The sequence below is a fragment of the Octodon degus genome, unplaced genomic scaffold (genome assembly GCF_000260255.1).
Source record: "Octodon degus isolate 3935 unplaced genomic scaffold, OctDeg1.0 scaffold00072, whole genome shotgun sequence".
In the NCBI taxonomy this organism is placed as follows: domain Eukaryota; kingdom Metazoa; phylum Chordata; class Mammalia; order Rodentia; family Octodontidae; genus Octodon; species Octodon degus.
Genome location: NW_004524648.1, coordinates 4,848,073 through 4,874,134, shown reverse-complemented (window position 1 = coordinate 4,874,134; position 26,062 = coordinate 4,848,073). Strand labels below are relative to the sequence as shown.

Sequence of the window (26,062 nt, the reverse complement as noted above, 5' to 3'; positions counted from 1 at the left end):
CTTCCTTCCTTCCTTCCTTCCTTCCTTCCTTCCTTCCTTCCTTCCTTCCTTCCTTCCTTCCTTCCTTTCTTCCTTCCCCTTCCCTTCCCCTTCCTTCCTTTCTTTCTTTCTTCTTTGTTTCTTTGATACAGGGTCTCCTTACACAGCTCAGACTCATAGTGATCCTCCTATCTCAGCCTTCCCAGTGCTGGGATTACCAGCAAGTACTACCATGCCTGGTTTTAATTAATTAATTTATTTGTTTTTTGCAGAACAGGGGATTGAACTCAGGCCCTTGCGCTTGCCAGGCAAGTGCTTATTCCACTGAGCTATCTCCCCAGCCCCTACCATGCCTGGTTTTAATGGATGAATTTTAAAAGGGGCAGAGCTAAGTCAGGGATGACAATTACCTGATGTGCCTACCACCAACACATGGCCTCTGACCGTTTCTGAAGTAGCTCTTCAAGCCTCAATATACTGCCATTCCTGAGCTGATCCTTTAGGGTCTTGACAGATTGACTCCCTCTGGCTTGGGACTGTCTTCTCTTCCCAAGAAGACAGCAGCTTGCCTAGCCTAGCACTGAGGATTGCTGCACTACTTTTTTTTTTTTTTTTGCGGAACTGGGGATTGAACTCAGGCTTTTGTGCTTGCCAGGGAAGCACTTATTCTACTGAGCCATCTCCCTGGCCCCTGCTGCACTACTTGGCCACAAGCCCCTGCCGGGCAGGTGGGACCAAAGAAGAGCCCTGAGACAGGAGGTAGTTGGTTCCAGGCAGCACTTTCCTCTGGTGGAAAGCTCTGCCCTCTCCCACTTTCAGGACCAGGTTACTATGGGCAATTCATAGTACCACTGCCCCCAAATACCTCAGACAGCAGAATATGGTAACCTACTAATACTTCTGGGGGCTAGGGTAAGTCTCAGCTTCTCTGCAGAAGGCAGAACCACTCTTTTGCTTGGTCCTGGCATAGAACTGCCCTTCAAATTTGACCACATCTTGGCTTAAAATCTACTCAGGAGGGCAGGGGAGATGGCCCAGTGGGAATAAGCGCTTCCCTGGCAAGCACAAGGACCTGAGTTCAATCTCCGGTTCCGCAAAAAATAAATAAATAAATAAATAAATAAATAAATAAATCTACTCAGGGCTCACTGTTGCCCTCAGGACAGAGACCAAGCTTAAATGGCATTTAAGGCCTTTATGACTCCAGCCCTTGGCTCACTTTCAGTTTCTTTGCCCTGTATATCATCTTCAGAACACCTTGCTGTATCCTCACTGTATCATGCTGCTTCGTGTCTACACCCCCTCATGTATGTTACTCCAAAAATCCACCCTACTTCCCCAAACTAATATTTCTGGGAAGCCTTCCTTGTCTTGTCCCTTGGGTTTGAACCATTCTCCCTGGCTTGGATTCTCACTACACCCAAGTTGCCTGTCATACCATGGGCCAAACACCATCTTCCTTTCCCCAGCAAGCCTCCTTCTGTTGGTAATCTCAGATCTCATTACCAGGACTGGAACCTGGGGACGACCCTGTTCCCTCATCAGTGTGTCTGGATTTTTTTCCCTTTTCTCCATGCTCAGAGTCATCATCTAAATTCAAACCCTGTGGCCTGGCTGGCCTCCCAGCTTGATTGCTGTTCCACTGGCTCTCCTGAAGGGTAGTTCTGGGTAGTTCCTCCCGCTTCCTCTCAAAAGCTTCAGCTCCCCTCTTAGTATCTTGGCCTGACAGTCAGATCCTCCACAGCTCTTTATCAAAATGTCAAACTTCAGTGCCACCTCTGCTTGGAAGCCTCTTTACTACCAAGCTAAGAATGATTCCTTCCTCCCCTCCAAGGTCATGTTATGTCTCTTCATTGGTATCTTTTACTTTCTGCTCTGGAAACTGGTGACTTAAGTGCCCTCCATCCCTGGAACTGTGGGCTCTTTGAAGGCAGATTCCCTGCTTCATTCAGCTCTGTGCTGGTGGCACCTTCATGTAGTAGGTGGTCAACAAGTTCAGGTTGGATGAAGGTCACTTAGATCTATAACCATATTCTGATTTCTTATGGAGACCAAGTAAAAGTGCTAGATAGCAATGGACAGCAGGGATGAGCCCCTGCCTAGCTCCTCTGCTCAGCACTGAGCCCTCTCCCCTGGCATCACTTACCAATACAGACAGGCTCTTGGGAATCCCAGAAGGGCTGAGTGGCGTTGAGACAGGTAAGAAGCCTGGCACCCCTCAGTTGGTAGCCAGTGGTGCAGTAGAAGTGGGCACTGCCTCCTGGGTGGAGGCTGGTGACAGTTACATCTCCATAAGCTGGTCTTCGGGGAAAGTGGCAGCTCAGGAGGTAGGCTGTAAAGAGAGAGTGAGTGGTGTGTGTGTGTGTGTGTGTGTGTGTGTGTGTGTGTGTGTAAGCTGAGCCATTATGGGTGTGTGTGTAAAGGTCTGTGCCAATCTGCCCCAGTTGGCCTGGAGACATCACTTGGGACCAGAGAAAGAAGCATTAGGAGGTCCAGAAAATACCCCCAAATCTCTTCCCTAGAAGATGCCAATGATATTTCCAGTGGATTGACCTGGTTAGTGGAAAAAGCTCAGAGCATAAACTTGGTAGGCTTAGAATCTGGCCCAAGGTTTGTGATACTTCAGGCAGGTATTTAACTTTTTTATGTTTGTTTCTTCATTTGTTAAATGAGTTTTAAAATGCTAGGGGAAAAAAAAAAAAAAAAGCTAGCCTACGTTAGTCCGAAACTAAATGTAGGGGCTGGTGAGATGGCTCAGTGGTCTAAAGCACCTACATGGAACAAGCTTGGCAAAGCACAGGGACCACGGTTCGATCCCCCAGCACTACATGCCAGCCAGCCTCGCCCCCTGGTGGGCTGAGCTGGCCACACACACACACACACACACACACACACACTAAATAAATAAATGTTTAAAGAAAAGAAACTAAGTGCAGTAGTATTTATTCAGTTTGGTTTCCCTGGCACCAGCTGAAACTATATTTTCAAGAAGTATTTATGGAATGACTAGTAGATGTGAAAGTATTTGAAATAGTGAAAAGCCTATACTGATGTAAAGTGTGATATTATTTTCCTATAGAAGACAAATATGAATTGCAGCAGGAAAGACTGAAGTCAGACAGCGAATGCTTCACCAGTATTCAGTGAGAGATGTTAAAAATCTTGATGGCAAGCGTGCAGGATTTCTTCTAAAGACAGGCTGGGGGCGAGGGCGGTGAGGCAGAACCAGCTTTCTCGGAAGTTGGGGGTGGGACCAGTTGCCTTGGGAAACCTGGAGGCTTGTGTGTTGTCATACCACGCACGACCACATGGTGACGGCAAATCCTACAAAACAACCTGGAATGTCCCAACCAGGTCCAAACTAAGGAAGAGGGCAGCTAAAAACTGGCCTGGAAAGTGGGGAAGAAGGAAAGAGTTAAGCAGAAAAGCTGAGAGAAGGCTTGAGCTCCTCTGTGCATTTGTGTGAATGGCAAAAGGGTCTGTTCAGGATCGCGAAGAGTTTTGTGACTTACCCATGTCCTGATCTTTCCTGTTTTATGGCACTAGGGATGGAATCCAGGGCCTTCATACTGAGCTACATCCCCAGCCGTTTCAGGACAGGGTCTCGTTAGGTCCCTAAATTGCCCAGGCTGGGTTTGATCTTGTGATCCTCTTGTCTCAGCATCTCAAAATGCTGGGATTATTGGCACGTGCCACCTGTTCTTACTAAGTCTGTGAAAGCGGGATGGTTCCTACTTTTCTGTCTCTTGAGAGAATGGCCAATAAGAGACCATTTTTGCTTGGCAGGTAGTGTAGGACGGGGCTTAGGATGTAGGCTTCTGGGTCAGACTGCCTGGATTTGAAGATAAGCTCCCTTGCTTGCTGTGCCTCCTTGGGGAAGTTACCTCTCTTTTCTGGGCCTCAGATTACATCCATTTACAGTATTGCATCCAGTGCTATGAAGATTATGTTAGAAGACATACCTGCTATGCCTGGCACTAATGCCTGACACCCTAGCCTGATGTTACTGTTTATAATGTTGAATAATAATATCACATCTGCGGCACTTTTCTTTCTTTCTTTCTTTCTTTTTTTTTTTTTTTGCAGAACTGGGGATTGAACTCAGACCCTTGCGCTTGCCAGGGAAGTGCTTATTCCACTGAGCCAGCTCCCCAGCCCCTGCAGCACTTTCAGTGCCTAATGTGCCTTCACACTCTTCTTACTTGACACAGTATGCTTAGGAGGAAGAAAGGTGAGATAGGGATTATTAACCCACTTTCAGATAAGGAAAACTGAGGTTCAGAGAGCCTCTGTCTCTTTATCACATTGCAAGTAAGTGGTGGGGTGGAACTTGAGCTCCTGGCTCTAGCAGGTACTTGCTTTCTAGCTCCTGTTTCTCCAGTTAAAGAGGAAATCTGGAATCAGAGGTCAAAGAAGGCTGAGAGTAGTAGATGAGACTACCAAGGGAGTTTGTTCAGGACACTCATAGTGACCTGGAAGGATTCCATGGTAGGATGGGATGGGGGTGCTCTGCCCAGAGTAGAGGAAGCCGAGGGGCTAAACGACAGGGAAGTATAGACCAAGAGCCAGAGGTCAGGCTCAGCACCTGTATTTACATCTTCTCCTTGGCATCAATCACAACTTGGAAAGGGAGGTCCCCATTTCACAGACTGGGCCAGGATAAGGCAGGAGCAGGAGGCTGGGGGGGGGCAGAAGGTAAAGACCCCCAGACTCCATAATGGGTAAAGTGCCTCTTTCTGGGATGAGCTTCCTCCTATTGCCATGACAACCGTTCCCGGGGAGCCTGAACCACTGCAATCTGTCGAGTTATTTGAGTTATTTTCTCACTGGCGTCTGTTTTTGGAGCCAGGTCCAGTGCCAGAAATGCTCAGGATGGGGGGGGGTGCCTTTTCAGGACCCTCTGCCTCCTACCCTGTGGAGGCTGGAGGAGGGGACGTGGGATTTTTGCCCTGCCCTGAGGCCTGTTTTGGGGTCCATCTACCAATCTCCAAGATCAGCTTGGACAGCTTCCACCTGAAGCATGGGTACTACGTCCCTCACCCCCTCTTCTGGCACCCTCTTTCCTTAGCCCATGAGACGCTCGTGTGAGCACATGCTTCTCTCATTCCCATCTCTGGGATCAGGGCTAATTACAGCCTATAATTAGGGGAATTACACTCATTAAGGAAAGAGCTGATCATTGACAAAAACTGGGCCGAGGAGGAGGGAGGGCTTCTAAGAGCCAAGAAGGAGCAGGACTGGGCCAGCTCTCTCAGCCCTTCCATGGGGTCTTGTTCTCTCTTGCTGGGCTTCAGCGCACTGCCATTCAGCCCCCTTTGTCTGCTCTAACAGAGAAGGGGTCCAGAGTTTTGTGCAAAGGAATTTGCAGCAAGAGAAAAGGTTACTGTGGCGTGAAATTATGCCGGCTGCCAGAGAGGATTGATGAGCCATTAGGAAGGCTGGCTGGGATGCCTAGACGCTCACCCCTGTCTCAGCTGGCCCCTTGCCCCTGCTAAGCCCCTCTACCACCAGGCTCCCTACTTCCATGCTAGAACTTCTTCCCCAGTTTGGGTGGAGAAGCCAGGCTAAGTCAAAGAGTGCTCCTTAGGTTTGGTTCAGAGCATACCAGCTTGAGTGCTTTCCTGCTTTCAGGTCGTTTCTTCCCTGCAGGGCTGCAGAAGTGGTCCCTGACAACGCAAGACAATCCTGTGATTGCTCATATCAATTATTTCCCTGTTAGGGCTCTCAGTTCTGAACTGATTTAAAACGTGCAAAAGATCAAGCTGACAATGTGCCCAGAGAAGTGATGGGCAGGGAGGACACCAATGGGGAGCAGAAAAGTCCCAACCCCCTTTCTCCCTTCCCTATTCTGAAAGCCATATAAATATGAGTTTCTTTCTCTCTCTCTCCCTCTCTCCCTCTCTCCCTCTCTCCCTCTCTCCCTCTCTCCCTCCCTCTCCCTCTCTCTGAGACAGGGTCTTGCTATGTAGATCAGGCTGGCCTTGAACTTACTATGTAGCCTAGACTGGCCTTGAACGCATAACAATCCTCTGGCCTCAGCCTCTTGAGTGCTGGGATCACAGGCGTGTGCCCCACCTGAGCCAAGACTTTCTTTCTCTTTTTCTTTCTTTCTTTCTTTCTTTCTTTCTTTCTTTCTTTCTTTCTTTCCTTCTTTCTTTCTACCAGTGATCAAACTCTGGACCTTGCTCTTGCCAAGCAGGCACTTATGCTGCTAAGCTACATCCCCAGCCCCAAGACTAGTTTGTTTGTTTGTTTTGGTGGTACCGGGGATCAAATGCAGGACCTTGCACTTGCCAGGCAAGTACTTATTCCACTGAGCTATGTCCCCAGCCCACAAGGCTAGTTTCTTTAATACAACATTTGTTAAGCATCAGACACACACCATTTTATTTAAGCCTAAACATGATTTTGTAGTAGATGCTTTGGTCTCATCTTCGAGAAAGAAAAGGAGAATCAGGAAAGTCAAATGACCTATTCAACGTCAACAGCTTGCGGGGAGATTCAAACACAGATCCGCCAGTCTACTCAGTGTGTGATTTGCCCACTTTATCATTCAATGCCCCTCTTTCCACAGGTGTTCTGTGCTGACTAGAGCATAGACTGGGTCCTGCCTAGGTGAGGAAGGGAGGCTGGCAGCTGAATACCTCCAGATGGTCATGTCAAGCTCCTTTGGTCCTGAACCCTACCTCTGGAGAGAGGTCTCTATTGTTATTGCCTGTTAAAGTGTCTCCTTCTGATATTCTGAACTCCTTGAGGGCAAAGATCTTTATGGTTTCATCGTGAGATTGACAAGGTCCAGCATAAGTGTGGCAAACAGCAGTTGTTTAGGAAAGTTTATGGAATGAAGGTATGACAGTGAGCACACCTAGTGTGGTGGGGAGCTCTGTATCCACTAGGGGGTGTGTAGAGATGGGAAGGCCCTGGAGGTGTCCAGTGAGCCATACTCAGCTATGCATTAGGCACCTCTGCTGCCCCACCTGCCCCTCTCTGTCCACTGCCCCAGTCCACTGGTTATGATACCAGAGATCCCCAGGAAGGCAGCCAGTCAGGGCTGGTTCCTCTCTCAGCTGCCCAGGCCTTACCTTGGTAGTGGAAATGGAAGGTGCCGGGCCCAGCAGGTGGTGGGAGGCTCTGGAACCTCAGGGCAGCTTGGTGCATGGGACTGCGGATGACTTGGCCCCGGAGAAGGAAAGACTGGTTTGCCAGGGGCAATGGGTCAGGCCCCCCAAGGCCCTCCACCGTTACTGTCTCTCCCTCTCGGAGGCTGATATTCTGGACCTGAAGGCGGATGAAAACAAAGCAGAGCACTCAGCACTGTTGTCTGAGCTCTGCTGCCCTCTGGCTCCTACAGACCCCACATGCCCAATCCTCAGCGCTCCTTGGGTATCAGAGCCCATGGAGCCTGAGTTAAGCATCCCCTGCAGGAGGAGGAAGATGGAACCTGAAACTCAGAGGCATTAACTACTCAAGGTCCTCTAGAGAACTGTGATTTGGAAGCACATCTCTGTCTCCCAAGCATTTCAAATACACTAGCTGCTTCCTGTTGTTCCCCCTGCAGTTCAGTTTTCTTCTCTCTAAAGTAGAAATGAGTTAGATGTGTTAGGCTAGATCATGTTTGAGGGCCTGGCCAGCAATGTGAGGTCCTAAGTACCATACCTATGTACCCACTGTCCCCTGGACAGCCCTGTTGGTTGCCCTACAGTCTCTTCACAGCCAGCTACCTGAGGCTGAGCCACTCTCTTCCCCCAACCAGCAGCTCCCCTGGCTCTCATCTCAGGGAATGATCTGCTAACAACCTCCGTACCTAAGTCAGAAACTGGCATCTTGCCTCTTCCCTCACAGCTCACGACCAATCAGTCATTCAGTCTTTCACGCAGACCTCAAATCACCTAGATCACTGTGGCAGCCTCCTGGTCAGCCTCCCTGCCTTGAGGGCTTAGCCCACTCCTCCCTCCCCATCAATATTTTCTAAACTGAAGCCACTTGAGAGTCTCAGACCTGTTTTTCATCACCACGGTGCTTCCTTGTTTAGATCCCCTAATGTTTCTCTGTTGAGTCCATAAAGCCTGTAGTACTAGTCCAAATTCCTTGCCTGGGCCTCCAGGCAATGCTTGCCTGGCCCCTGCTGGCAGCTCAGCTGGGCTTCATACCATTCCCTCCACAAGGCAGACATTGCTTCTGTTTCCTCTCTCCTCTGGGTTTCTTGATCCAATTTTTTCTTCTGGCTGTCATGGGTCCCTCAGCCTCCACTCTGTTTTTCAGGCTCTCAGTGCCTGAAGCATCCTTCTGGGCAGCATGCCTCCATTCCACCAAACAAAGACTGGACAATACCAGACACTACCCAGAGAGGAAACTGACATTGTAGCTTGGAAGGAGTATTAGAATGAGAGCCTAGAGATCCGGGAGGTCATCCTAGCCCTGTGTTCCAAGTTGTCAAATTATTTGAGTTCCTGTTTCTTTGTTTTATAAAATGGCCTTGTGTGGGTCTTTGCTACTCTAAATCTGGTTCCGGGACCAGCCACATCAGTGTCACATCCGAGCCTGTAAGAAATACAGAATCTTCGGGGTGGGCTGAACTCAGGGGCAGAGCACTTGCTTAACATGCATGAGGCCCTGAGATGAATCCTCAGTACTACAGAAGAAGAAAACATAAAAAGAAGAAATGCAGAATCTCAAACCACATCTCACATCTACTAAGTCATATTCAGGATTTTAGTAAGATACCTGGACAGGCCCAGGGAGATGGGTCAGTGGCATAAGCGCTAGGTTGGCAAGCGCAAGGTCCTGAGTTCAATCCTCAGTACAAAAAAAAAAGTACTTGGGCAGTCCAAGAGCACTGGTCCCCTTGGTCTAGGGTCCTTACCATGTTGCTTTGAGGCAGAGGTTTCAAGTATTAACAACCAAGGCATCCAGTGAATCACGAAATCCTTCCCAATCTTGCATTTGTTTCGAGTGGCTCTTCCTCCTTATCCCTTTGTTGATTTTTTTGGCTCTGATGCTTGGCTGTGTCTCCATTGTTCCTCATCTGCAATGACCTTCTGTTCATGGCCCACCCTCCCCTCTTCAACTCATCTCCTGGCGGGTTGCCTTGGATCAGGTCATGTCTCTCCCTCATCTCTCTCTACCCTGCTGGTGGCTTCAGGTTGTCCAGAGGACAAGGTCCCAACTTCCCAGCTCACAGTTGGCTCCAGTGCCTTTGCTAGCCTTCTTCCTTCCCTTCTGAACACTTGTACAGGAAAGCCTTCCCTTCCCTTCCTGGTGAAACTAGACATCCTCTCAAATCTTAGGACCAAAGTCCTCTGCAGCCCAGGTCAAGCCAGTCAGTCCTTCCCCTTCAGGTTTTCCCATTCATTCTCTTATTGAAACCTGAGTGGCCTTTGGAGTCACAGTGCCCTCTTTACTGGCCAGTCTCAGGAAAGATGTCTTAAGAGAATGACTATGTAGGCTTTTGTTTTTGTTTTGAGACAGGGTCTTGACATCAAACTCTGGCTGGCCTTAAACTCACAGCGATCATCCTGCCTCAGCCTCCCTAGTGCTGGGATCACTGGCATGCACCACCACACCTATCAATGTGGGCTTCCACAGACTTACTCCTCACCAGGTCCCTGAAAGCTAAGAATAGGCTGCTGAGCCCAGCCAGAACCCAAGATTGGTGCTGCCAGACTCAGGGCCCCTTTTGGAATAGACTGCAGATGGAACAGCTTGGTGGAGAGAGAGGTCCCATCCTGTCTGGGAGGGAAAACCTGGGGGCTGAAGAGAAGCTTTAAGGCAGGATACTAGGGGCAGAAGCACCTCCTCTTGGGAGGAGCTCCCGGCCCATGCACATTTGGGTGGAGGCTGCCTGACCATCTGCTGGGGACATTCCTCAGGGAATCCCTGCAGCAGGCGGAGGCTGGATGAGGTCCCTTCAAACGTGGAGATTCTGTGATTCTAGAATTGGGAAAACAAGACTCACACGTGGAATCTGTAATTATCGAGAGATGCCAGGCAGCATGTAATTCTGCCTTAAGTGGTGTTGAATGCACGCTGCAGTAATCCTTGAGGGGAGAGCAGAAGGCTTGGAAGCTCAGGGGATACATGGGCCAGGTGGGTCTCAGAGGCCTTGAAGGGGCGAGGGCTGGGAAGAGGACGAAGGGAGGACATTCACTGATGGGAAATAACCTCTAGAGCAAAGGCAGAGAAGTAGAAATGAAGTTAGTATTTTCTTCCTAGTTTCTCCTAGTTTTCCAGCTTGACCTCTAGCTTTCTACTCCTGATCTTACTGCTTTGTTGTGATCAGAGGGCAGCAGCAGTAATAACAGTTTACAGAGCACCTAAAATACGTCAGTCTTTTCTATGAGGTAGGTGGTAAAATCCTCATAAATAAACAGAAGCACTGAAAGGCTAGGGAACTTGCAGAACGTCATATAGCTATTAAGAACTGATTTCACTGCTCTATTAAGAACAGCAAATGCTCCCAGTTTTGAGGGAGCATTACCTGCAAAAATAGATTTCTGGGTAGCTTTTATTTCCAGTCTCCAGGCCTCCATGTTTAGCAGGTAGGCAAGTGTTGGCCTGGCTTGACTTGGCTTTTTCAGGATGTTGGGCGTGGGTTGCCCCCAGCCATCCTCTCCCATAGCAGCTTGTAAATTGGGAGTTGAGACCTCTGTCCCCTTCTGGTCTGGGGGTGGCATGGGACCCTTAAGTTGGCCTGGCTCCCAGCCCAGTGTGATGACAAGGGTTGGGATGAAAATGAGGAACAGAATAGCTCCCTGTTCTCCGCTGGAGGCTGCTTGTGTAGCCCTGGTCCCCTCAGTTTCAAGCACCCACTTGTGGGTCTGCTGCAGTGGCCAGAATGTAATTTGTCATTTGTTTGAGGGCCAGGCTGACAGGGGCCAGACAGGGCTGGATGTTGGACACAGGGGGAGATGAAGACTTGATGCAATTTGCAGGCCTCTGAAGAACCTGGGAGACAGATTGAAATGTCAGCTCCGTTCATGAGGGCTGTCTTCCCCTTGCCCTTCCAGGGATGGGAGGGGCTCTGGGTCCAGGCAGGAGCAGAGACAGCTGAGGACAATTCCCACAGGTCCCTCTCCTGTCCAGCACTGCTTTGTTCCCAGCGCACCACGGGGGCAGTTCAAGGAGAAGACGCTGCTGCTTTGAGAGAACTGGCCCCTCCAGGATGGGAAGAAGGGAGGATTCTGATTGTTTCCTGCCAATGCCCAGGTCATCAGCTTTGCCTCACCTGTCAGCCCCATGGAAGCTACTAGTCAGGCCTTAAGCACAGGTCCAGATAATGTGACTGGCAGGCAGGATAGTGTACAAATTAGCACAACCCTGTACAGAGGAACTCAAGGGTGTCTCCATGTGTCACACCCACCCAACACCTGAATGTCACCCTCAGATGCTGGCCACAGCTCTTCTTGCCTCCATCCCCATCCCCATCCCCATGTGTATACTGTGGCAGAGGCCTAAGCTTGGCAGCTGCCAGGAAGCAGGGCCAAGGACCTGGGTGCCACTGTGCAGTGGAGCTTATGAAGAGCTCCCTGAGCCCAGAGAAGGAGCCACACTCTAAGAGACAGGATAGAAGGGGCAACAGACAGTATTTTGGTTTAATCTTCTTTTGTAGGGAGGGAAGCTGAGGCCCCCTGAGAAGGCCAGGGCTTATCTGCGTCCCTGAGAGGCTGCTGCAGAGCCAGGACTGGAACTGAATCTTACATGGCAGCCCATGTATCCTTATGAACAGGCACTTGTTTAATACCTTGTTTGTAAGGTCTGTTTTAGGGATGAAAGAGGGGCCTAAATCCATAGGTCCAGGCCTTTTAGCACCTATCATCACTTTGGATGGCCTTTCCTAGAGTCCAAACAGGAAGTTGTTCAGAAATCCAACCCAACCCCCACAGGCCCCCTACCGCCCCTCATATCAGGCCATGAGGCCTGCTGCTATCCTGGTTTAGAGTCAGGATGTTCTGGATAGCAAACAGACAGCTGGCCTGGCCTGAGAGAACCGTGTGCCAAAGGGACCACCTGGGCATGAGGGCAGGGACTGTGGGCAGCTGTGCCCAGGCTCCAGATGGTGCAGAGAGCAGCCAAGCCAAGATGGAGGCTGGCAGTGGGAAGGCTCTTAGAATGCCAAGTGCAGTGAGAGCCAGGCACCAGGCCCAGAAAGGCCTGGAGCTCTCACAGGGAGACTGGCTGCCTGGAGAGGGGATGGGACCCGTGTGGGCCATGAGGCTCATATTCAACTATCCTGCAGGGCTATCAAAAGGTCTCTGAACCTTTTGAAAAAGAAGACTCTAGACCAATGCCTGAACCCAAGCTGAAGCAATCCTGCCTCCTTGAACCAAGGAGGACTCGACCTGGCCTCTACCCTGCTGCTGGCTTGGACCCTCAGCCTGAGAGGGTACCAACAGCTGCAGCACCATGAAGGGAGGTGGGAGGCAGGGGAAGGAGCAGGTTCTGGAGGGCGGCTGTAGGCAGAACTGGGCTTTTAGGGATTCTGATAGCCCTGAGGGTGCTGCTCAATAAGAGAAATTGAGGAGAGTCCCCTTAGGACCTCAGTCTTTACGCAGTGGCTGTAGTCATGTGGCAGAGGGTCAAGCTGGCATTTGGCTGATCTGCTGAAGGGTGCTCTGACTCTATCCCCTATCTGCTCCAGCTTTTCTTCTGGGGAACTGAGGGAGGAGAGCTGATGTTGACACATGATTGAGATAAGCCATGGCTGGCCCTTCTCCCCAAGCCCGAGGAAATTTGGCAGCATTCAAGGCCTTTCAGCTCACCTATCCTGCCCTCAGTATGGCCTGGCTCAGCTGCCAGTCTGGGCAGGAGGACACTGCTCCAAAGCCAAGCCTCTCTCAAGAATGTAACCAGGGGCCGGGGAGATGGTTCAGTGGAATAAGCGCTTCCCTGGCAAGCGCAAGGGCCTGAGTTCAGTCCCTGAAGCCAGGTGTGATGGTGCATGACAGTAATCCCAGTACTCGGGAGGCTGAGGCAGAAGGATCATTGGGAGTGCAAGCCCAGCCTGGGCTACATAGTGAGTTTGAGACCACCATGCACTACATCAAGACCCTGTCTCAACAAAACAAAGCAAAGCAAAACAAAACAAAACAGCTGAGTGATGTGAGGCAATTCTCTTTCCATGCTTGGGCCTCAGTTTTTTGTTTTGTTTTAACTATCTAGTAGGCTTGCAGTGTCAGTTCTGCTTCAGTTTCCAGGTGGCTGGTGTAGCGTGGCCAGGAGGACTGAGTTGGGTGGAGGTTGCCAGAAACTCTCCTGGAAGAATCTTAAATACTGCTCAGTCCTGCCTGTTCTTGTCTCTTGCTCCTCCTCTAAGTCAGGTGCTGACACAGCTTTAGCAATACCATTTCCTCCAAGGCTTCAGGCTCTATCTCAGGCCATTGGAGACTAGAGTCCTCGAGGACTCTGCCTTCATGGTGGCAAGGTGGAAGGGGGCCACCCTGTGCCTTCTTTCCTGCCTGCAATCCAGGCCTATAAGTCTCCATTTCAAGGTTGCCCGGTAACGAACAGCTTTTTGCATTTTGATGGAAAAATAAATGTAGCAGCACTAGACAGCAGACCTAGGGCTGTGTAAAGGGTTCAGCATCTGGGGTGGGGCATGGGCTGTGCTAGGGCAGGGGCAGGCAGAGCCAACAGGGCATCTTGCCCCATTATCTGGTATGCCCTTGGTAGGTAGTACCCCAGTGGGCTTCACTGCAAGTGGTATACTTGGTGGGCAGGTGAGCCAGCCCAGGTCTGCAGGGGGGCACCCAGCCTGGCATCTGCCCCCTCTTACCCGCTTTCCTACACCTGCAGCTGGCTTCCACCCTGTGAGCCACAGCCGGTGCCACCTCTCATTAAGTGATGATTTTACATTAATTACCTTAATTAAGCGGCGCTGAGTGCTAATGGCTTGAGAGGGAGGTGGCTGCTTCTAATTACCCTTCCCTTCAGCCCAGAGTGAGGGGCCCAGGGCTTGCAGAGTAACAGCCAACAGTAGCAGAAAGAAGGGAGGAGCCCAGCAGGGGTCGGAGAGGTCTCTCTTTCCCAGGGCCTGGCTCCCAGCTGGCCCTGACTCCCAGGAGGGGTGGATGGCTGGAGGCACTGTTCCCTGTCATGCTGCTAGCTTCAGGCCCCAATCCAGGGTCTTCAGGCAGTGGTGATGGGTAGGAAGTGGGGTGAGAGGTGGAGGCTGGGCAGTGCTGCCCTGCTTCTCAACTCTTGTTCTACTTCTCCCAGAAGCTCCTACGTCCCAGTCCAAAGTCTTTCAGCTAGGTAGGATGCTCTCTTCTCTATCTATTTCAATCTCCAGGTCAAATGTCCTTTTCTGCTCTCTTTCCTCCATATCTATCTTGACCCTTGTGTAGCAAGGCTTCACTCAAGGAGCTCATGATCTGCCTGGGGAGGTGGGCAGCTAAAGATGGAACCAGGGGCCGGGGAGATGGCTCAGTGGAATAAGCGCTTCCCTGGCAAGTGCAAGGACCTGAGTTTAACCCCCGGTTCTGCCAAAAAAAAAAAAAATAATAATAAATAAAGATGGAACCATTGAAGGCAATGGTGAGGGCCAAGATGGAGGGTGATGGCCCAGGCTTTAGGTTTCAGGAAAGAATGACCAGAGAGGGTAATGCTGAGGTTGAATCCTAAAGGGGGCAGTGTTATGGTTTAAATATTGTCTCCCAAAGACTCATCTATTGAGGGTTTGATCCCCAATGTATCAGTGTTGAGAAATGGGGTCTAGAGAAGTGATTGAATCATAAGGACTCTGCCTTCATCAGTGGATTCATTATTGATGGGCTCATAATTTGATGATACTCTTGGGAGGTGATGGAAGTGTGAGGTAAGACCTAACTGAAGGGAGTGGATCATGGGGTTGTGACCTTGGGAACTATATTTTTCTCCCTCGTTCTTTCCCTTTCTCTCTGCTTCCTGGCTGACATGAGTTGAGTGGCTCTCCTTCACCAGGGCCTCTGTTGTTATATTTCTGCCTTACCACAGGCCTACAAGTAATGGATCTAGTTAACCATGAACTGAAACCTCTGAGATCATAAGCCAAGATAAGTCTTTCCTCCTTTAAGTTGTTTTTCTAGAGTATTTGGTCACAGGGACAAAAGGCTGGGTAAGACAGGGGGAGGAGACAGCAAGGGAAGAAATGGCAAGAGATGCACCCAGAGGAATGGCCCTGACTCGGAGCCCCTGAGAGAGCCTGGGGTGGGGGGTTCATCTGGGAAAAGTGGCTCCAGTGTGGGTGAAGAGGGGTATCAGAGAGCACATGTGTGTGGATGACAGATGAGATGGCCACTGCATGACTGGGGAAGGATGGCCGGGGGCTGGTTCACATGGTGGTTGTAGGGATAGGGGGAGAGAAGTAGGCAAATAGAAGAGTTGTGGTGTCATGGTGATAGACCTTGGTGATGAGGTCATTAGACTAGGAGAAGAAGGAGAAGGAAGGGCCAGGTGACCCCTTGCTGCCCAGCCCTAGGGATGCCATGCTCATCTTAATGTGGTGGTTTTTTTTTTTTTTTTTAATTAATTAATTAATTTGTGTGTGTGTGTGTGTGTGTGGCCAGCTCAGCCCACCAGGGGGAGGGCTGGCTGGCATGTGGTACTGGGGGATTGAACTGCGGTCCCTGTGCTTTGCTAAGCTTGTTCTAAGTAGATGCTTTAGACCACTGAGCCATCTCACCAGCCCCTTTAATGTGGTGGTTCTATTTCAAGTTTCTGACCTCGACTGAGTAGAATGACAAGCATGTTTGAAGAAACAAAAGAAAGATTTGAGTTAGTGAAGGTTGAGAAACCTGTGAGACATCTGAGAACCTTAGGCTTAGGCCTGGAGCTTCCAAGAGAGAGCCTTACTCCTTAGGCAGGGATAAGATGGTCCAGGAGGTTGGGGGAAGATCTGGCTCACCTACAAGCTAGCCATCTTTCTGATAGTGTGGCCAGCACAGAGGTCACCCAAGAAGAGATGCTCAGGGAGGACTTGCTGAAGGAATGGGTGAGTGAATGATGGAGGATGGAGGCTCCATGGCTCTCTCAAGCCCAGCCAGTTAGCCCTGTGCTTTTTCTACTCAGCCACATGGAGTCAGATGCAGAGTTCACACTGGGAACTCTGGTGATTTACCCAGCCTCCTGCCCAGCCAAAGTGAGAGACCCCTCCTCAGGCTCTCCTGAGCCCCTGGTCAATTCCATGGGGGAATAGGGTGGACACAGCTTCTGCTCCTGTGGCCCTCTCAGAGCACTGCCAGGTGGGAGCAGTAGCCCTCTTCACTCCCCAGTGCACAGGACAGAAACTGAGCATGTTTTAGGCCTATCTCCCCAGCTCTGGCCCTAGGTGCCATTCACTCAGCTGATGCCCTGAGACATCTTCTCTTCTATAGCAGGTGCATTTCTGGGAAAGGCTAACACACTAGCCCCAGCTTTGCCCTTGCCTGATCCAAGTCACTCACCTTGATCTCCACACCGTAGCCAGGGTAGACAGAGATGTAGTAGAAACAGTCCAGGCCGACATCAGAGGATGAGCTGTAGGCTTGGGGGGAGTCCAGAGAGCCCTCTGGGCCAGAGAAATTCCAACTACAAGGGCCTGGGAGGCAGGAGGAAACACAAGGCTAAGCCCAGCTCTGGTGAGATCAGCTAAGGTTGAATTGTGTGCATATGTGTACATGTGTATGGTGAAGCCCACCTCTGGGGATGTTTATTCCCCTATTGAAAGAAGGGGCACCTTTTACTGAACACATACTATGTGAAATCTTATCTCAGTTCTGAGAATGGCTCAGAAAGATGGGCTTTCTTTTCACCACTTTACAGCTGAGGTTCAGAGAAGTTAAATAAAATTCCTAGGGTTGAGTTATATTTGGGAGAGTCAGGATTTGAACCCAGATCTATCTAGTTCCAAACCGCATGCCTCCTGAAGGCTTTTCTTGGTGCCAAAAGGAGTGTCAGGGTAAGAGCCATGTAGGGACCCCACAGCTCCCATTGTCCCCATTTCCAGGTCCACAAGCCAGCAGGTAGCTGACCTGGTGGCTGAACTGTGGTGATGGTAGTGGTAATGATGGTAGTAGTAGTCGTGGTTTCCTCATCATCTCCGGAAGCTGTGGAGGTGGTGATGGTGCCCTCAGTCCCAAGCCCTGTGGTCTGGGACATGGCCTCGGGAGCCCATGGCCTTCCCATATCTCCAGGACCCTCTTGGGTTGGAGTCCAGGCTCTGCTGGGGGGTGTAGTACTAGGTCTCTCTCCTGGGTGTAGGGTGGGCACTGCAAGGCTGGGCCCTGGAGGTAGGGAGGCTGTGATATGAAGCACAGGGACCTCTGACCCGAGGTTCCAATGTCCCTCCCTGGACTGGGGCTGTGTGGGTGCTGCGGCCATGGCAGGAGTGGGGCTGGTAAAGACAGGGCGGTTGTCCTGGTTGGCCAGGCGAGGGAGAGGGCTTGGGGTGAAGGGTGTAGGTGGGTCAGGTTGAAAGGGCAGTGCTGGTCTCAGCTCCTCCTCTCCTGTCTCCAGCCCCTCTTGAAGGAATTCCTCCAGCAGTGGGTGATGGTTGAGCAGCTTCAGGGTGGGAGCTGTTGTGACGAAGTGGACACCTCGCTCTGGCTGCTCAGGTGTGGGGGCGGCCGTCAGCTCTCCATCTGTCTCCTTGATGCCTGTGGCTTGTCCTTCCCCCATGGTGGGGGCTTCTGAGGAGAGTCCTGAAATAACAATGGAGAATCAGATGTTCTCCTGCTATGTCATAGTGAACAGCATCCTGCCCAGCTAAGACAGTAGGAGATCCATCTACATTTTGATGGAGAGCTTTGGGGAATGAGCTCATTGTTGATAGTCACGAAGCTATAAAATTTTAGAGCTAGAATGGAGATGATATCACATACTTTAAGGATGGCACATGAGCTATCCTTTCTCCTCCAGCACCAGAGACAGACATTATTAATCGATCATTGCACTATTTCCTGCTGTTCTTAGATTCAGTTTCAGAATCTTCAACAAAGCACTCCAGGCAGCCATGACATGACAAATATTTGCCATCCTCAACACAGCCAAGGGGCCTGTTTTACTAATGAGTGGATAGGCCAGAAAAAGGAAATGACTTGCTCAAAATCACATGACCAATGGAAGATGGGAAATGACAACCTCAGTAAGACTGCTGTCAGGTGCAGTAGCATATGTCTGTAATTCCAGCACTCTGGGAATCTGAGGTAGGAAGATCACAAATTAGAGTCCAGCCTGAGTAATTTAGTGATTTGATTTAGCAAGACCCTGTCTCAGCACTAAAAAGAAAAGAAAAAGAGCTAGATGTAGCTTCTATCATCTACAACAATGATTTTTCTGCCTGCTCTTATGGGTAGAATTTAAATTTATTTCCTGTTCTCAGTGTAATTGCTAGTCATTAGTCTTACGAGCTACTTCATATATAAAGCTTATTTATTTATTTATTTAATGGCATTGCTGGTGGAATTCAGGACCTTCACACGAAGTTATACTCATAACTCCCACTACTTTTAAAAATTTATTTTTATTTTTTATTTACTTTTGGTACTGGGGATTGAACTCAGGACATTGCACTTGCCAGGCAGGCACTTATACTAATGAGCTATTTCCTCAGTCCATTAAAATTTATTTTGGGGGGCTGGGGAGATGGCTCAGTAGAATAAGCATTTGTCTGGCAAGTGTAAGGGTCTGAGTTCAATCCCCAGTTCTGCCAAAAATAAATAAATAAATAAATAAATAAATAAAATTAAAAAAAATAAATAAAATAAAGCAAAGATGAATTTTTCTTTCTTCTTTTTTGGCAGAACCGGGGATTGAACTCAGGCTCCTACACTTGCCAGGCAAGCACTTATTCCACTGAGCTATCTCCCCAGCCCCAAAGATGAACTTTTCAACCAGCCTTCAGTAATTTCAAAATTGTGCCTATCATTTAGGTATTTTGAGAGGCTGAGACAAGAAGACTGAAATTAGAGCCCAGCTGCACAATTTAGCCAGGCCCTATCCTGTCCCCTAATTTTTTTTTTTTTTTTTCCAGTACTGGGGATTGAACTCAGGACCCTGCACTTGCCAGGCAAGCACTTATTCTACTGAGCTATCTCTCTGGGTCCTCTAAAATTTTTTTTTTTAAGGGCTGAGGATATAGCTCAGTGGGAAGGCCCTGTATTCAAACCCCAGTATTTCAGCAACAACAACAAATTAAAATATATTAATTAAATTAAAATTAATTACTAGGCAAATGTCACCACACCTAACTTTTATTTTAGATTTTATTTTATGTATGTACGTATGTATTTAGTACAAAGTCTACAGAGTCTCACTATGTAGATTGGACTCATAGTGATCCTCCTGTTTTTTTGTTTTTTTGGTTTTTTTTTGCGGAATTGGGGATTGAACTCAGGCCCTTGTGCTTGTCAGGGAAGTGCTTATTCCACAGCCATCTCCCCAGCCCCTTGATCCTCCTGTTTACAGCCTCCCAAGCACTGGGATTACAGGCTGTGCCACCACGCTCAGTCTCAGTCACCATCTCAGAGCGCCCTGGGTGCAGGGCCAGCATGGCAGGCCTGGGATAGAACCCCTGGCCCCTGCATCTACCTAAGCAGGTGCTTGAATCCGCTGAGCAATTTGGCCAGCCCTATTTTAGATTTCTTCATGGATGTATAACTTTTTTTTTTTTAACTTCTTTGTTATACATCCATGAGATATACCTTCTGTTTTTCTTTCTTTTCTTTTTTTTTTTTGTTTTTTGTTTTTTGTTTTTTGAGACAAAATCTTGCTATATAGCCCAGGCTGGCCTCAAACTTGTGGTGATCTTGCCTCAGCCTCCTGAGTGCTGGGATTACAGGTGGGCACCAACACACCCAGCTATGAGATCCCAATTTTTCTTACTTCACAGAAAGTCATTTCTTTTTTCCTCTTTTCTAATTTTATTTTACTTTTTTATTTTAATTTTTATTTTTTTGGTGGAGTCGGGGATTGAACTCAGACCTTGTTCTTTTCTAATTTTATGATCCTTCCAGAACAACAATGGAATTGGTGAGAACCAGTGTCTGGAGCTGGGCAGATGAGGCTTCAGCTCCCAGATGCATCGCTCTGTGCCCTAGACAAGGAGCACAAAATCTCCAGCCCTTAGTTATCTCATCCGTAATATCGCACTTCTTTTTATGACTGACCAAGGTAATGCTACTTCCCTTCTCCATTCACTATCTCTCCTTGAATTCCTTTTTATCTTTTTTATGACACTAGTCAGGGTCCCTCTGGGTCAGCATCTGAAACAGGGATGGAATGGCCATCTGGCATGCTGCCCCACCCCCCTGCATGGTGGACACTGGGGATCAGTTTTGGTGATTTCTTCCTGCAGCCACATGGGATTTCAGAATCCTTCCCAACACGGTTATCCAGGTAGCCAGAAGCTTGTCTGCTCTTTGGTCAGAGGTACAGCTTGCTCTACTAGGGGCTGGGGAGATAGCTCATAGTATAAGCGCTTGCCAGGAAAGCACAAGGGCCTGATTTCAATCCCTGGTTCTGCCAAAACAAACAAACAAACAAACAAACAAACAAACAAACATCAGGTTGTTTATAAAAAAGTGGGGCTGGGAGATGGCATAGTTGAATAAATGCATGCCTGGCAAGCCCAAGGGCCTGAGTTCAATCCCCGATCCCACAAAAACAAAACAAACAAACAAAAACCAGATTGCTCTACTACTGATTATGTTGACTTATTCAACCACATAACTGGAGGAATAATACACATTCTGCTGTGGCCCACTGGGTTCCCTAAGTCCTTAACCTGCCATGATATGGTTAATGGATGCTGGCTCCAGGTTCAGTTCACCCAGAATTTTACCAACTCTGAGAAAGGACAATATTCCTGACTCCTACAGTCCTCAAAATGGCTGCATGAGGACTTGAAAGGAAGCATAGCCAGGGCGAGATAACAGAGTTTGCAAGGAGAAGATTGGTTTTTCTGCACGTCGGGTGGTAGGGCTGTCATTCCACAGGCTCACACCCACCGCATGGATTGGCAGGCGTGAGGAAGTGCCAGATGGCCTACATTCTGTTCAGGAGACCAGAGCAGCTATGATGTGTCAGACAAATGGGAGGAGGGAGGAAATTGGGGTGGGGGAGGTGGGTACAGGTTGGAGTACTCTCCATTCCCCTGGATCCGAGAGACCTGGGCAACCCAAAGCCTCAAGAAACCACGACTAGTTGCTGTGTCCTGAAATGCTCACTAAAGTAGCCCATCTGTGTCCTGACATTCTGTGCCAGGCTCTGATATCAGTGTCCAAACTAGATGGCCAGCCAGGCTCATATCCTGCAGAGCAGATGGTCTGAGACTGCTCACTGTCTTTCATCTGAATCAGTGAAGGAGGATCCAGGCAGTACCTGCGACATGCCAGGACAGGGGTATTCTCTTTGGCTACCTCCCCACATGTCACCCAGTCTGCTGGGTGAACTGAGATTGATTTTAGCATGACACAGGAAGAAGAGCTTTTCTTATCACAGACTAGAGCCCCCTGGAGCTGTACATGGTTTTGTGGGTCCCTTTCCAGGACTGTCCAACAAGCTCCTAGGGTGGGTATCCATGGAACTCTCTTTGGGAGGGGAAGTACACAGAGATTCTTTGACTTGGGAAGTGACCAGATTGGGCTGGGATACTCTCCTGCCTGCAGCCAGGTGGGTGCTGGGCAATGGAGCAGAGCTAATGGTACTTCCCGTCACTGTCGATTGCACTGATTGTGTTATCTAGGGGCACTGAGCACTTGGTTAAATGGGATTGAGATAGCATATCAAACTAGCAAATTGATTCCAAAATCAGCTGCCACTTGGTTCCCGAGGGTGCCACCCACTGTCAAAGAAGGTAAGATAATCTTGGGAGATTAACCATTTTAGAGGGAGAGCATCTCCCGATACCCTGATAGACTGTCACAGGCCTGAACCTCGGTGATATACATGGCCCTTAGGTTTCCAGGGCCATAGCTGAGAGGTCAGGGATTTCTCTCTGCCTTGCTGACTGAGTTGGAGATCAGAGATTGACAAAGGGGCAGAGTGTGATACAGAAACCAGCAGAAGGAGGTGCCAGGGCCCAGATACCCAGTCTTACCAGGCACCTGCTGTGTTGGGCCCTTCCCAGACCTCATATTATTTAACTGACATCATAACTCTGAGATAGAAATCTTTCTGCTTTACAAAGGATCTGGGCCTGGAGGAGAGGTAAGAGGAGGGCATGCTCAAAGTACTGCAGTGCTGGAGCTGAGTTCAGCCTAAGTGCACCCAGCTTCAAAGCGCCTGGTCTTTCCAGGCCAGTCTGCCTCACAGCAGGAAGAGACTGGAGCTGGCCAACAGGGAACACCTTAGCTAGTTGAGGAAACTGTGGTGCCTAAGAAGAATGAGCTCGTGTCTCTGTAGGTTACAAGTGGGACTGGCACCAGAGCTCCTGAATTGTGGACTTGGGTTGAGGCTAGGCTGAACCAGACCCTCAGGAAACTTTTGGCTGGGACTCAGAGAGCTTTCACTCCATCCCTTTCTTTCTTTCTTTCTTTCTTTCTTTCTTTCTTTCTTTCTTTCTTTCTTTTTTTTTTTTTTTTTTTTTTTTTTTTTTTTTTGGCAGAACCAGGGATTGAACTCCAACCCTTGTGCTTGCCAGGGAAGTACTTATTCCACTGAGCCATCTCCCCAGCCCATTTCACTCCATTCTGAACCACATCTGAATCTGGTACCTAAACTAGAGCTCCAACAGTGCTTTGTAGGTCCAGGGCATAGAGTCACACAGACCTGGATTCAAGTGTCAGCTCTGCCACTTAAAATTACAGGCATCTGGGCCAGTCACCTTTTAGTGCCTTTGCCTCCTCTGAGTGCTCTAAACAGCAGTGTCCTGGGGGCTGGGGTAGAGGCCACCTGAGGGCAGTTCCTGTCCGGGGAACCTGGAGACAGGCCTCTAGGACAGGGAGGTGCTGGTCCCTAAGGTTAGGTCTGTCTCTCTGGGGGACCAATTTCCTACTGAGTGACCATGTTTGTGACCCTGAGCATGTCATCCATAAAATATGGACGCTGCTGCACCATCTAAGGTCAACCCCTTGCATGCCTATGGGACAAAGCTGAGTCCCATAAAATAGATTCTCATGATTCCCACCTGCCCAGTCCACTGGTGCCTGGACCCAGAAAGATACTCCTGGGCCACTCTGGGAAGGGTCTGGGAAACACCATTTAGCGCCCCTGCCCCACCCCCACCTCAGGGGAGGACGCCTAGGAGCTTCCCCGCAGCCCCCAGCCCTGGTGTGGCCCTCCCGCTGCCCGGGCCCTCCCCCCGCATTAGCTCTTAAGCTATGCAAATAGACATCGGAGGGAGCCCTGTTTAAAGTATTTAGACGAAATGAAAAAAGGCTTTCATCGGCACTAATGAGCCATTCAGGATGCCTCCCCGGTGGATTCTCTCCCGCTCCCGCCTCCCAGCCCTTGCCTCCCCCCTGTCTCCCCTCTAGGGATTGGAGGCCCCGCCCCCAACCCGGCTGAGTCTCCTAGGGAGAGCGGCCTGCCCCTCTTCCTCTTCCCCATGCCAGCTGAGTGAGGGTACAGATGAGGGCCTCTGGGCCTCATCCTAAACTGTTCTGGATCGGGATGGGGTGAGGGCCTAGACTCTGCTTAAGGACAGCAATAGGAGGCATTGTCTACATTCAGCCAGGTATTTGTTATGCTCTCTATCTTACACATGAGTAAACTGGGGCTCAGGGGCCAAGAATATGGAGCTGAAATTACTGTGCAGTGCCCCTGCCTGTTGGATGCGCTGTCCCAGGCAATATAGTGCCATCCCAGGACTATGCCTCAGTGCTGTAGCTTCTGCAGGTCTTTCTGTACCAGCCAGCCCAGAAACCTAGGATTCCATCTCCAAATCTGTGCTTCCCTGGCATGTGACCTGTCTCCTCACCTGTGAAGTGAAGCCACACTGGGTTGAGGAGCTCTTGCTCATCTACTGACTGACAGAGCTCCCACCTGCCAGTGCCACCCCCACTCCATCCCCACCCTTTCTTTGCAAGGGTGGAGCTGCCTGTCACTCTGATAGCCAGGGAGAGCTGATGAGGTACAGCTGAGCCATTGTCCCCTTCCAGAGCTTGGCCTCAGAGGCAGGAATAGGGATGGTGAGAGGGAGGGGTCCCAAAGTTCCGGGATAAGTTCAAGCATGATCCCTACCTTATGTAGCACCACCTCTCAGCTTGGTGGAGGAGCATGGTAGCAGGGGGGGGGCAGGGAAGCCTGGGGGACACCATAGGCAGGGGGCCCACCGCCCTGGGTTCCAGAGGTTAAGCTGGCCCAGCATTGGGAGAATGAGAATTTAATGGGATCCATTTATTATCCATAAAAATTAATGAGTTTATTCTAGAGGTTTCTTGGCCTCTTTCAAGTTTTAATAGAGGATTAGTGAGGTTCTGGCTCCTGCCAACCCCTATTATCCCAAAGCCCAAGGGTGGAAAGGGGTCCCTAGGGGTGAGAAGACCTCCTACTTCCCCATCTCCAGCCACAGTTTGGTTTCTACTGTGACAGTGCTCTGGCCCAGCCCTGGCTCTTTGCTGAGGAGCCTCAGCTAGAGGCTGGTGGGACCACAGAAGGCCCCTGAGGTTTGAGGTCCAGTTCTAGCACCTTCTGAGTCCATAAACTACAGAAATAATTCTTCCCAGTGTCCAGCAACTGAGGTAGCTGCCCACTGCTTGCATTGACAGGGAAGGCAGTTAACCCCTATGCTACAAATGGGGAAACTGAGGGCCAGGGATCAAGTGAGTGTGACTTCTCAAAGTTACCTAGAGGTTATGGTAGAGCTGGAATAGGCACATTCTGCCTCCTGTGGTCTGAAGCCAGCCTGGTGGTCAGCACCAGGAAGTGGGGCCAGTGACAGCTGCTGTTGTCCACTTCCCTGTATTCACTGTATGCAGACCATACACTCAGCACGCATATAGAATTTGTGTGTGTGTGTGTGTGTGTGTGTGTGTGTGTGTGTGTGTGTGTAACCAGGGATTGAACTCAAGCCCTTGTGCTTGCCAGGTAAGCGCTTATTCTACTGAACTATCTCCCTGGCCCCTCTCATAGAATTTCTGACTCTCACTTCAAGGAGGTCCATGTTATTGTCCCAAGAGGTGAAGATATGACACGGGCTCAGAATAGTTATAAAACTTGTCTGATGTTACACATCTAACAAACAGCAGATTCCGAGACTAGAACTCGTAATTCAGCTCCCACTGGCTTTGGCTGCAGCCCTAGGCTTCTTATTTCTCCACCAGCCTGGAGGTCACTACCCTAAGGCATTTGTGCAGGGAGCTATGCATCTTTTGGTGATGGGGAAGGAGTCCAGCTGTTGTCCTTGAGGTACAGTTACTGGGGTGGGCACAGAGCTCTACTCAAAGGGACCTGTTTACTGCCAGAGCAGGTGCCTTTCCCTTTGCCCCGTCTGCTCACATGGTTCTGGCCTCTTGCTGAGTTTCTCTATTTCCTTGTCTCCTCAAATCTGCCTTTGTCTTTAGGTCCAGCTCCCGACTCCCCTTCCTTTGGGGGAACCATCCTTGCCTGACCTTCCTATGACCTCCTGGGGGCATTTCTTGATGAGCATCTCTTTTTTCGTATCTCTTCCCACAAATGTTGACCCCTGGTGCTTGGCTCAGTGAAGTATAGCTTCTGGGCAGATGGCTTCTAAACCTAGGTTCTGCCTGTCTACACACTCAGCAGGCGCTCTGCTCCCCAAAGCACTTGGCTCTTAGTCAGCATGGGTGAGCAGCAGCAGGTCCTGAAATGAGATGATGGGCAGCCAGCCCTTGGCAGTGCCCCAGCGCAGCCCCAACTGGCCATTGCTGGGGAGGGAGGGCCTACTGGTGCAAGCTGGTAGGTCCCCTACCTCAGACTACCCTTTTTTTCCCTGACACTGACCATTCCTTTCACACCCTTTCACTGCTACTGGTAGTTCAGTCATCTAGATGTTTGGGGTTTTTAAAAAATTTTATTTTGTTTATTTATGTGTGTGTGTGTGTGTGTGTGTGTGTGTGTGTGTGTGTGTGTGTGGCCAGCTCGGCCTACCAGGGGGCGGGGCTGGCTGGCATGTGGTGCTGGGGGATTGAACCGCGGTCCCTGTGCTTTGCTAAGCTTGTTCTAAGTA

At 49.8% G+C, this 26,062-nt stretch overlaps 1 protein-coding gene across 3 annotated transcripts in view; it reads right to left on the bottom strand.

Annotated features, from left to right (window-relative positions):
- Positions 1-26,062, bottom strand: part of Sez6 (seizure related 6 homolog) — a 48,765-nt gene that overhangs the window by 6,523 nt on the left and 16,180 nt on the right. For 2 of the 3 annotated variants that reach the window (XM_004635392.2, XM_004635393.1), the window contains exons 2-5: positions 16,965-17,633; positions 16,398-16,531; positions 7,062-7,257; positions 2,126-2,311 (exon numbers count right to left, since the gene is read on the bottom strand). In XM_004635392.2, the coding sequence (XP_004635449.1) occupies positions 2,126-2,311; positions 7,062-7,257; positions 16,398-16,531; positions 16,965-17,633 (1,185 nt within the window). Of the gene's footprint in view, positions 1-2,125; positions 2,312-7,061; positions 7,258-16,397; positions 16,532-16,964; positions 17,634-26,062 lie in introns of those variants that run through there. The other variant, XM_012515642.2, reaches the window with a different exon arrangement.